General features: G+C 30.8%; 2 protein-coding genes across 4 annotated transcripts; both read left to right on the top strand.

Annotated features, from left to right (window-relative positions):
- Nucleotides 1-294: 294 nt before the first annotated feature.
- Nucleotides 295-5,202, top strand: LOC149031363 (COP9 signalosome complex subunit 5-like). 3 transcript variants are annotated; one of them, XM_089176275.1, is made up of 5 exons: nucleotides 295-383; nucleotides 727-897; nucleotides 1,034-1,251; nucleotides 1,331-1,525; nucleotides 3,325-5,202. In XM_089176275.1, exons 2-5 carry the CDS (start codon nucleotides 804-806, stop codon nucleotides 3,748-3,750), a joined length of 933 nt encoding a protein of 310 aa, XP_089032401.1. In that variant the 5' UTR covers nucleotides 295-383; nucleotides 727-803; the 3' UTR covers nucleotides 3,751-5,202. The 3 variants fall into 3 exon arrangements, with proteins under 3 accessions (XP_089032401.1, XP_089032399.1, XP_089032400.1); XM_089176273.1 differs by having other exon boundaries at nucleotides 1,017-1,251; XM_089176274.1 differs by lacking the exon at nucleotides 295-383 and adding an exon at nucleotides 434-632 and having other exon boundaries at nucleotides 1,017-1,251.
- Nucleotides 5,203-5,581: 379 nt separating this feature from the next.
- On the top strand, nucleotides 5,582-7,841 carry LOC149031362 (uncharacterized). Its single transcript, XM_089176262.1, has 2 exons — nucleotides 5,582-5,785; nucleotides 5,863-7,841. Exon 2 carries the CDS (start codon nucleotides 5,958-5,960, stop codon nucleotides 6,960-6,962), a length of 1,005 nt encoding a protein of 334 aa, XP_089032388.1. The 5' UTR covers nucleotides 5,582-5,785; nucleotides 5,863-5,957; the 3' UTR covers nucleotides 6,963-7,841.
- Nucleotides 7,842-12,261: the final 4,420 nt, after the last annotated feature.

The raw sequence follows: 12,261 nt of genomic DNA, 5'->3' as shown, positions 1-12,261 counted from the left end.
TATGTTTTACGATCTGGCTTCACTGATCGTGTTTATAGATATCAAAGATAACACTTTGGTTATCTTGATCGGAACACGCCTGGCGGTGGAAATCGATACTTGACGAGCAGAGCAGCCACACATAACTTGCTGGTGGCGCAGTCTTTTGTCAAATGGTGGAAACTTAAATGTACTCCCAATAGAATTTGAAATATTTATTTATACCTACTGTTGTCATTACCTTTGATTTTTATACAAGAAATACTTAAATATAACTCTAAGCAATGGCAGTAGATGTCGATAACAGTATTCTTATTCGAAGTACAGAGATTTAATTTTTCAATTTTTTGTTTGTTAAGTTCGTTATTATTGATAATTTTAGAAAACAACTTAAATTAATTAAAGTAGGATAATAATTTCTTTTCATTATTGAAAATTTATATTGCAATGCTCGTTTGTGTTAGATATTTGTATGAATTTATTTTAAATTAAGTTACATTTAAAAAAATTATTGTTTATTATTATTATTATAAGAAGAAGAAATATTTTGCTAACTATAATAAATGAAATATGTAAATTTCTTAGAACTTATGTGTATATCAATTTTATAATTTTAATGATAATCAAGTTATTGCGAATGTCTAATACTTAATGTAATATATGATGAACTTGATTAAACATGAATTTTATCATAGTTTTTATTTAAAATTGTGAAAGATAATTTGTTCAATCTGTGATATTTTGTAGCTTTACAAGAAAATAAAAAATGGCTAGTACATCCAGTGATCAAAGTATTATTGCTCAGAAGACTTGGGAAATGTCAAATGAAGTTGAAACAATCAGTGCTAGTGATGAAATTTACAAATTTGATAAACAACGAAACCAAGAGATATTGTGTATTAAGCCATGGGAAAAAAAGTAGGTCTAATATAAATATATAAACGTTTCCATAAGTTTAACATTATGCTAAATATAGAAATAGTTAAGTATAGAAATCTTATTTTATTTTTCTAATGCATTGGATTTGTTCAATATAGTCCTCATTTTTTCAAAGATATTAAAATCTCAGCATTAGCTTTGTTAAAAATGCTAATGCACGCACGTTCTGGTAAGAAAAACGAAGTAATGGGTGTTCTGATTGGAAAAGTACTAGGAAATGTAATGATTGTTATGAATTCTTTTGCATTACCTGTTGAAGGGACAGAAACAAGGGTTAATGCGCAAGCTCAAGCATATGAATATATGGCTGTATATATGGATTATATAAAACGGGTAAAATGGAAAAAAAGATCATTTTGTTTCTTGCATAATGTCATAGTATTTTGTTTAATGTAATAAAATATCCATTTAGGTTGACAGATTAGAGAACGTTATTGGCTGGTATCATAGTCATCCAGGTTATGGATGTTGGTTATCTGGTATTGATGTGGCTACACAACTTATGAATCAGAATTATCAAGATCCATTTGTCGCTATTGTAATTGATCCTGTGCAAACTATTTCTGCGGGTAAAGTTTGCTTAGGAGCATTTAGAACTTATCCAAAAGTGCGTATCAAAAGTTATATAGAAATATGATTCTAATACATCTTATACAGTTGCATGCAAAATTATCCGACCAAACATAATTTAATCATTTAGTGTGGTTTACTAAATGCAGAATGAAAACTCAAATATATTATTGTAAAGCGTTTTTATTATGCCATCGAAATATGTCATTTAAATATTGTTTATAACTATTAACAATTATTTGTTACAAGTATGACAATTTCTGGTTTTTCATAAATATCCGTTCATGTTCTATAAAGGTATTATTAATCAAGGTAAAATGTAATTTACTTCGCTATGTTCACGTTATCAGTCGCAAATGTATGTAAACATTGAGTTTGTTGTCTTTTCTGTATTGTACGATCAGTAACACTTTGTCAAAATGCCGAAACGCACGTCTCTTTAAACATTCCTAAATTAATTATAAAAATTACACGATGAAGGAAAAGTCTTCCGTGAAATATCAACAATTATGGCTATCGGAAAATCGACTGTTAACAATATTATTATTAAATTTAAGGCAACGGGTTCTTTAGAAACTAAACGCAATCCTGGGCGACCAAGAAAAATAACTAATCGTGTTGATAGAGTAATTAAAAGAAAGGTTTATCTCAGACGTAACAAAAATTGCTGCAATCAATGCACGCTAGTTACGCGAAGATAATTTTGCTGACATTAGTAAAAGTACTGTGTAACGAAGGTTGAAAGAAGTGGGATTTTTCGGTCCCACTATTGTTGTTAAAAAACCACTTATCAGTTAGAAAAATAAGAAGGACAGATTGGAATTCGCAAAAAGACATCAGCACTGGACTATTGAAGATTGGAAAAAAGTGATCTTTTTGGATGAAACTAAAATTAATGGGTTTGAAAACGATGGGAGAAGATATGTTCGACGACCAAAAGGTACTAGATATGATTCAAGATATCAAATTACCCACTGTAAAACACGGTGAAAAAGTAGCATTATGCTATGGGGTGCATTTTCTTGGAAAGGCGTTGACCCAATCTTTAAAATTGAAGACACAATGGACTCTATTAAATATAGAGATATCATATTAGATATGTAATTCTGCCTTATGCACGTCAAAACGTGCCACGAGGATGGATATTTCAGCAGGATAATGAGACAAAACATCAATTAAAGCTCCTTCAACAGTTTTTTCCCAGAAAAAAGTCCGAGTTTTAGAGTAGCCAAGTCAATCTCCGAACTTAAATCCCATAGAGCATTAATGGCAAGAGCTAAAACTAAAATTAGGGTCTAAAACATGTGCGAATAAAGCTGATTATTTGTGGGGAAAAAGTTCAAGAAGAGTGGAAAAATATCTGTCAAGATAAAATCATTAAACAGATTGAATCGATGCCTCACCGATGTGCTGCTGTGATAGCTACAAAGGATATGGCTACCAAATATTGATGAAAATTTAACATTTATTTCTTATATTTATTTTTTATTACTATTTCTGATTATTTTTTCTTCAGTTTTTTCTATACATAGTGCGAAATTTGTGCTTTGCCAGTTATTTATGAAAAACCAAAAATTATTATTCTTGTTATAAATAATTATAAATTGTTATATATAATTTTCTAATTACATGGTTTTATAACAAAATAAAAATACTTTACGATGATAAATTTGTATTTGCATTTTGCACCCTTTATATATTACATAATCAAAAAGTGATGTTTGGCCGGATAATTTTGCATGCAACTGTATATACTTACGTATATATATATATATATATATATATATATATATATATATATATACTTATCTTAAAATAACTTTTCTTAATTTATAGGATTATAAAAATCCTAATAAGGAGAAATCAGAATATCAAACAATACCTTTAGAAAAAATCGAAGATTTTGGTGTACATTGTAATCAATATTATTCTTTAGAAATATCATATATTATATCATCATTAGATAGAAAATTGTTAGATTCTTTATGGAATAAATATTGGGTGAGCGTTCTTAGTTCTCCCAGTCTATTAACAAATACAGATTATAATACAGGAAAAATATTGGATTTATCTAATAAATTAGAAGAAGCTGAAGTGACAGTAAAAAGAACGAGTAGAGGTGATAATTCAGCAACAAATCTTACACAAGCAGCACGTGATAGCTCTAAAACTACAATTGAAATTATACATGGTTTAATGACGCAAATGATTAAAGAAAGATTATTTAATCAAGTTGGAGCGAATAAGATAGATTATGATTAAATTACTTATTCACATTCATCATAAGTTAACTTTAAGTGAAAAGAGAGAGCCAAATATAAATGCATTTGCAATACAAGCAATGAAATTTATACTGTTTTTCTATTTTAAGTTGCAATTTTTCATATTTTGTTAAGATATAAATGTATATGCTTACAAGACTGTATACTCAAAAAAAAAACCTGGTGTATCCAAAATTTCTAATATTTTCACATTTTTTATCTGTTCGAAAGTATGTACATAGTGTAAAGTTTTAACTCAAGCTTTATATATCACCGTAATGACCGGATTCATCCGGATCTCTCGGTTTTAATCTTTCAATATTCTAATTGCTGTAAAGCGCTTTTGTGCTTTTGTACTTCACAAGTGAAAAAATTAATATTTGGAATGTAGAAATATCACATGTGCTCTTCTATGAGAACGTTACAGTTTTCATTTTTATTATGAAATATACATAATATACTTTTAGTAGGTCACTTAAACGATCACTGTTTGAAAAAATATTAAAATTCTCGGAATAAAGCATTTTTTTGAATTATTTTCTTTGAGAATAAGTAAAATAAAGTAATATTCTCTTAGAGTTAAGACGAAATGCAATTTATATTAATTTTTAATGAATTTATGCATTTTTTATAAATATATATTTTTTATGCCGATTATTCAATTTTCCATTGAAATAACAATTAGTAACCTACCTCAAAAGTTTTTCTTAATAGACACTTTCATTTGAAAAATGTTAGTAGGAAATGAAAAAATTATTCAAAGATTCAATACTATTAATATTTGGAAGATTCAAAAAAAAAAAAGATTGTTTGTGTAAATTGAATTTTGCTAATGTAGCAAGCATTACAGAAGCAATCTTTTGTAATAATAATTTTGTTGTAATATAATATATTGTGTATATAAATATATAAATGCAGACAAGCTTTATTACTCATGAAAACGAATATTTATTGCTTTAAAATTCGAAAAATAAAATTACTTTTAAGTAGACATAGTTTACAAAATAGCTGCAGTATATTTATATTAATAACATCTATTATTTTTGATCAAATATTAAAAACTATTAATATTAAATAAATTAGTAAAACATAGAACTATGCACGATGGCGGCGCGTGCAGGAAAATCTAATAACATTATTTCTTTGTAAATTTCCACTGCTATTTTATCGTACACATGTATAAAAATTCATTGTATGTTATATATATTAGGGTGGGTTAAAAAAATGACTTATTTTTTTTTTCGAGTGCCACGAAAAAATGGGTTCCTAGACACCTTACAAGAATTCTCACCCAATATAAGCTCTTAATTTTATTAGGAAGATCCTCCGCATCGCAGTTTTTTATTTTTTTTCAGTCCAATAGATTAAAATTCATACCTCATTATTTATTGATTGTACAGAAAAATGTTGAAAACAAATTTTGTAGGAAATTAAATGCTCTACAAAAAAGGTATCTTATATTTTTTCCGTAAACCTCACCATTTGAATGATATTAAAGATTTGATAATTTGATGATTTTTAGACAAATCTCATTTTTGCTTATGCATTTTATAACTCGACAATTTTGAAGATAGTTTGATAGTTGTATTATCTACAAAAGTACATATTCAATTTTTAATTGAATGTAAACTTTTAATTTTATAAACAATTTTCTACATTTTTTGTCGTCGAAAAGTCGATTGTTTTATTCAAAGTTGCGTCATTTTCACAAAATTTGACTTAGAGAAAAATCCGTATGTACTTCTCAAGATAATAGTACATATGTAAGTTTGGGCTAGGCCAAACTATAACGCGACACGTCAGAGGTCGTGCCTGCTCGACACTTATGCCAGGCGAGATACGCGGCCGTTCGCACTCGTCAGTCGTAACTGCGTGATAAGAGCAGAAACCACGTTGAGATACGTGGGAGACTCATGGTGTCTACCGCCAAACGATATTATAAATTTCAAATTATAGTAATTGTAATTTTTATAATTAGTTAATATTTATATATTAATAATTATAATCTAGTAAAGCTGTACTTGTTGTTGATTCAGGTAACCCTGCGTAATATCTTGTATTATAAATTATTCTAATCGTTTTTGTATATGTATATAGTGTAAATATATTTCAGTTATTACTAGCATCAACCGCAGTACAATTAATTTGTGACGTTGTTTCCAAATTTCGTAAGACAAAGGCCCTTGTCTTATAAATCAACAACACAAAATGGCTGTCGTTCGAGCAAGATTCTGCTTTGTCTCAGAGGCATTGGACGTAAAATCCACCATTTTGAGAGTCCGCACCATTCAATTAGAAGGAGAGGACACAACTTACGAATTCCCGGAACACCTTTCAACAAAGGAGAATCACCCTAATCTTTTTGAAACTAAGATTGTGAGGAACATAGTCAAGAATTTGAAAACACGGGGAAAATACCGGAAGGTCTTGATTTCTCTGGTTGATAAGCTAAAGGGGCAATACTTGGATGAAGAGGGGAACGTATGTTACGACGGTATGTATTTGGATGAGTGTCGGGCATATGTCGATCCTAGTACTGTTCCCATCCAAAATCCTGAGTCAGACTCGCATGAAAAAAATTCATCACGAGTAAAGAATATGGTTTTAGAAAAATTTTCGGGAAAAAACCAGAACGCGACAATATTTATGGATCTTTTTGTGAGCGAATGTACTCGTTTAGGATATAAGGAAGTAAATTACGCGGAAACGTTAAGATTTTTTTTGGAGGGCCCCGCTCTTGACTGGTTTAACAGTTTTCTGAAAGTAAACATGATCACACGACCTTGGGAACATTGGAAAAAGTCGTTTATAGATACATTTGCCGTTATAGGGTGGTCAGATATAAAGTATGCATATGAATTTCGTTATTTAGATGGGTCGCTTTTACAGTATGCGTTAAAAAAGAGAGATCTGCTTATAGACACAGATCCTAATATTTTAGAAAATACACAAATAAATTTAATTGTTTTGGGTTTGCCAGAAAAAATTCATTTACACATAAATAAGAAAGATATAAATACTGTTGATAGTTTAATGACTCTTATAAATCAGCTAGAAGGTCTCATAGAAAAAGAAAAGAAATTTATCTCAAAAACGAAAATCTCTGAAGAAAATAGATTAGAGAGAAAACCGTGCGGCCTCGGCAATAAAAAAGGATTCCCAAATAGATATCATTCGGAAGATATGGGCAGGTCAAAACCCCTGATAAAGTAAAATCAAGAAACGATAAAATAAAAATAATAAATAACGCAAAGATCGAAGAAAGTGTAGCGTTTTCGGATGAGTCAAAAAACGGATTACGATCCCACTTATTAAATTAAGAATTAATATCGAGGATACGCCAGTAGTTGCGGTATATGACTCGGGAGCGAACGTATCCATAATAAATTACGATACAATTGTAAAACTAAAATTAAACAAAAAAATAAGTGGGAAAAATAAAATAAATACATTTGCGGGCTCTACGAATACGTTAGGCAAAATAAATTTAAAGACGAAGATCTTTAATATTTCAGGGACAATATGTTTTTATATTGTAAAAAGTGATTCTTTCCAGGATGACATTTTGTTAGGTTTAGACGCAATAAAAGAATTTAAACTTTGTCAGGATGAGAATTTGAAAATCTTTCAAAATAATACAAAGAAATATCACATACAGGAAAATTTGAACACTGAGTATATATCAACGAATACGGTTGTAAACAGTGAAAGTCCTTGGGAACGTGTGTGGAATAAACACAAAGAGTTATTTACAGAAGACAAATTCGAAGTAGGCAGAGTAAAAGGTTACGAAGCGACAATAAAGCTTATTGAAAATAAATACATTGCGCGTAAACCGTACAAATGTTCCATAGCGGATAACGAAGAAATAAATTCGCAGATAAAATCGTTAGTGAGAGTAGGCTTAATTGAACGCTCCACTAGTCCTTTCGCATCCCCGGTAACTCTTGTTTTGAAGAAGGAAGAAGGGAGAAAGTCACGGTTATGTGTAGACTACAGCGAACTAAATAAAATAATAATACCAGAATGCCATCCTTTTCCGATTATTGATGATCTATTAACTAGGGTAAGGGATTGTAAAATTTTTCGAAATTGGATATAAACTCGGCCTTCTGGTCAATCTCAATTAGAGAAAAAGATAGATATAAAACCGCGTTTATTACCCAAAATGGGCATTGGCAATGGAAATGTTTGCCTTTTGGATTAAAATCGTCTCCAGCTATTTTTCAGAGAATTCTGAGTGACATAATAGCGAAAAATAATCTCGAAACCTTCGCGATTAATTACATCGACGATATTTTGATTTTTTCAAAAAATTACACAGATCATATACAGCATATTAATGAAGTTCTCATAGCCATTAAAAAAGCGGGTTTTAAATTAAATAAAAGAAAATGCATATTTGCACAAAAATCGGTTATATATTTAGGACATGAAATTAGAGAAAATGAGGTAAGACCCCTAAATGATAACTTGATAGCAATTAAAAATTTTCCTACACCGCAAAATCAAAAAAATGTGAGGCAACTTTTGGGCAAAATAAATTTCTATTTAAAATATATACCACAAGCTTCGATTGAGTTAGAACCACTGCATAATTTACTTAGAAAAATGTAAAATTTGAATGGACACAAGAATGTGAATACAGCTTCAAAAAAATAAAAGATTATCTCAGTTCGGAACCGATAGTGGCAATTTTTGACCCAAAACTTCCCATATACATTTTCACTGATGCATCTAAAAAAGGAGTAGCGGCAGTTTTGAAGCAGCCTCAGAAAGATGACTCTATTAAACCAGTTTATTTTTTCTCAAAAAATTAACAAAGTCACAAGAAAATAAACGCGCTATTTTCTTGGAACTCCTGGCAATAAAAGAGTGCATTTTATATTGGCAATATAAACTAATAGGGAATAAATTCACGATATTTACAGACCACAAGCCGCTGGAAAATTTTAATGTGAAAAAGAGCAAAGATCCTGAATTATTGGCTTTATTAAACTACATTTCTAATTTTGATTTTGAAATCAAGTATAACCCGGGCAAAAATAATTCAGAAGCAGATAGCTTTTCGCGAAACCCGGTACTAGATGAAAGCATAAATAATGAAACGGCTATCAAAATAGTAAATTTTTTATCAATGGAAGAATTAATAAACGATCAAAAACAATTACATATAAAAAAAGAAGACAAAATAGTAAAAAGAGATAACATTTGTTATAAAATTCTGAACAACAAAGAAAAGATATGGATTTCGGAAAGTTTAGGAATTCAATTGATAAAAAAGATTCACAACGAAATCCATATTGGAGTAAAGCAGTTAACTCTGACTTTAACTCCAAAATATTATTTTAGAAATATGCATAAACATATAAAATTTATTTGCCGAGCATGCGATACGTGTATAAGAAATAAATCGAGGTTCGGAAACTTTAGGCAACCCCTTTCACAATTAGGCCCAGCGTCGGAGCCCTTTCAAATAATATCCTTGGATACAATAGGAGGGTTCAGCGGAAACAAGTCACCAAAAAAATTTTTACATTTAGTCGTAGATCATTTCACGAAGTACGCTTTTGTAGTGACCTCAAAAACGCAGTCGGCAAAAGATTTCATAAATTTAATTAAGAAAGTTCAAAAAAGGGGGAAAATAAAATTATTACTAACTGACCAATATGCTGGAATAAACTCGAAAGAATTTAAAAAATTTCTAAAAGCAGAAAACATAACAAATATTTTCACCGCGGTAGATTGCCCTTTTTCAAACGGGCAAAACGAACGAACAAATCAAACACTAGTTAATGCAATTAGATGTAAAATTTTCGAAAATAAAGATAGGCCGTGGTCAGTCATAGCGGAAAAATGTGTTGAGAACTACAATAATACGATACACAGCACAACAAAATTTACTCCGAATTATCTGCTAAATGGAATTGATAAATCTTTTTTCCTTCGGAACTAAACGAAAACAATTTGGAAAATCTAGATAAAAATAGAAAAATAGCATTTTTAAATGCACAAAAAATTCACGAACAAAACAAAGTTTATTATGATAAGCATAAACGTAAAATAACATACAAAGTCGGGGATCTAGTTTATATTCAGAACGGAAATCGTTTAAATAGGAAAAAACTGGACCCAGTCAGAGTGGGCCCGTTTAAGATAAAACATAAAATTTCGGATTTACTGTATGTTATTGATTCGGGATTTAAAACACCGGAGTCAAATGTATATCATGCGAGTAAAATGATTCCCTATTTCCAAGCTCCTGACTCCTGTAACGTGTGTCAAAGGGGGGATGTAAGTTTGGGCTAGGCCAAACTATAACGCGACACGTCAGAGGTCGTGCCTGCTCGACACTCATGCCAGGCGAGATACGCGGCCGTTCGCACTCGTCAGTCGTAACTGCGTGATAAGAGCAGAAACCACGTTGAGATACGTGGGAGACTCATGGTGTCTACCGCCAAACGATATTATAAATTTCAAATTATAGTAATTGTAATTTTTATAATTAGTTAATATTTATATATTAATAATTATAATCTAGTAAAGCTGTACTTGTTGTTGATTCAGGTAACCCTGCGTAATATCTTGTATTATAAATTATTCTAATCGTTTTTGTATATGTATATAGTGTAAATATATTTCAGTTATTACTAGCATCAACCGCAGTACAATTAATTTGTGACGTTGTTTCCAAATTTCGTAAGACAAAGGCCCTTGTCTTATACATATATTAAGAATTTTTTTTGTTTTTTATTCTAGGTCTCATAGTTGTCCAGGTATGAGACCGCCCATTTTAGTAAAAAAAAAAAAAAACAGGGTTTTGTTCAGCCACGAATACCGACTATGCCATTTTCTATCTAAAATCAATACAAATATTTGTGTACATAGCTCAATATATGATTAACCAACCCTCAAAAAAGAAATTCTATTCCTCATTTAGTTTTCGCAAAAAAAATTCCCAAAAAAGGCTTTTTTCGGGCTCTATAATGGTGTTATCCCTTAAATCGAATTTAAATCAATTATACAAAATTAAGTAATCTATACAATGAGAGAATAATGTATTCGCAATTTGAATGACATCATATTTTCATGTTTGATATTATTTCAAATAAAAAAATTCTTTGCAAAATATTCTAAGCCTGTTGAAATAGATAACAACTGTTTTACGTACGATTCATGAGGGTACACTCACGGTCAACATGCGAAAATGCAAAGAAAAATCCAGGGTTGAAATCCACCTTTTCCATATTTCAACCCTCGATTTTTCTCCGTTGTTGCATGATTTTTGTACGGTGTTGCGAAATAATCAATTAGAATAGGTATTGAAATTGTATGAAACCGACGCCGTTCAAAATCAAATGATTAAATAGACCCGGGGTTTTTTCAGAAAATCAAAAATTTTTTCCGACTTTGTGGCTTACTATTTTATAACGGCACTACGTGTTTTTTCATTATTTTTGATGGATCTATAGGTGGTAAGAATGCCGTACAAAATCATTTTATAAAAAAGCACTTGGTTATTTTGTGTTTTTTAAGTGCTTGTCGACGAAATATTTTTCTTTTCGTTTATTCGTTTTTCGTTTATTCCATTTCTACTGCTAATTGAGTAAAGACGTGCTTCCACCTTATCATATAAAATAAAAAGAAAATAGTTTTATAAGAAAGAGTAATTTTTTAATATCCCCTATAACTCAACAGGTTTTGGGCCCAGATCACGCTGTGCATTAATTGTGTTTAAGGTTTGTGTGTTGTTCATTTTAGATTTACTTATATATATAATTAGTGAAAATAGATATGTCTAAAGACAGAAGAAACATACCGCAGTTTGACGGTACAAGATACAGTGCGTGGAAACATAGAGGGAGAAATCTATTGCAAGAACTCGATGTGTTGAAAGTGGTTGACGAAGAACCTCCGTCATTAGCTACTACGGGTTGGTCTAAAGCTGAACGTATTGTCAAAAGTACAATTGTACAATATCTAGCGGATACTCTTCTCAAGTATGATACAAGTGGTAGTACAGCGAAGTCCATCTTGGCAAGTTTAGACGCAATTTATGAAAGCCAAAGTACGGCCACCGAATTGTCTATTAGAAAGAGGTTATTAAGTATAAAAATGAGATAGACACACAATTACAGAAGCATTTCGAAACATTTGACGAATTAATAAATGAACTATCGGCTGCAGGTGTTACCGTGAGGGAGAATGAGGTAATCTCACTTCTTTTGTCAAGTTTATCCGAGACGTATAGTACAGTGTTGGTTGTCATCAAAACGATGATGACAGAAACCAACGTTGCCCTGGACATTGAGAAAAAGAAACTGCTTGACCGTGAGAAAAAAATTAATAGCAAGAGAATGGACACCAGTACAAAGGTGTTGCAAGTTGAGACTCCCGTAACAAGAAATTCTAAGTGAAATCATTTTAACAACGTAAGGTTCGAAGGAGGCAGCTATAGAAGTCAAAATCAGAAAAGGGCAGGTTTTAAGCAGAACAGAAATTCATTTGGTGA

Source organism: Polistes dominula, unplaced genomic scaffold (assembly GCF_049000335.1).
Source record: "Polistes dominula isolate Pdom_NZ unplaced genomic scaffold, Pdom_raw_medaka contig_281, whole genome shotgun sequence".
Lineage (NCBI taxonomy): Eukaryota > Metazoa > Arthropoda > Insecta > Hymenoptera > Vespidae > Polistes > Polistes dominula.
The sequence above is the reverse complement of the archived record's forward strand: the minus strand, read 5'-3'. Positions and strand labels throughout refer to the sequence as shown.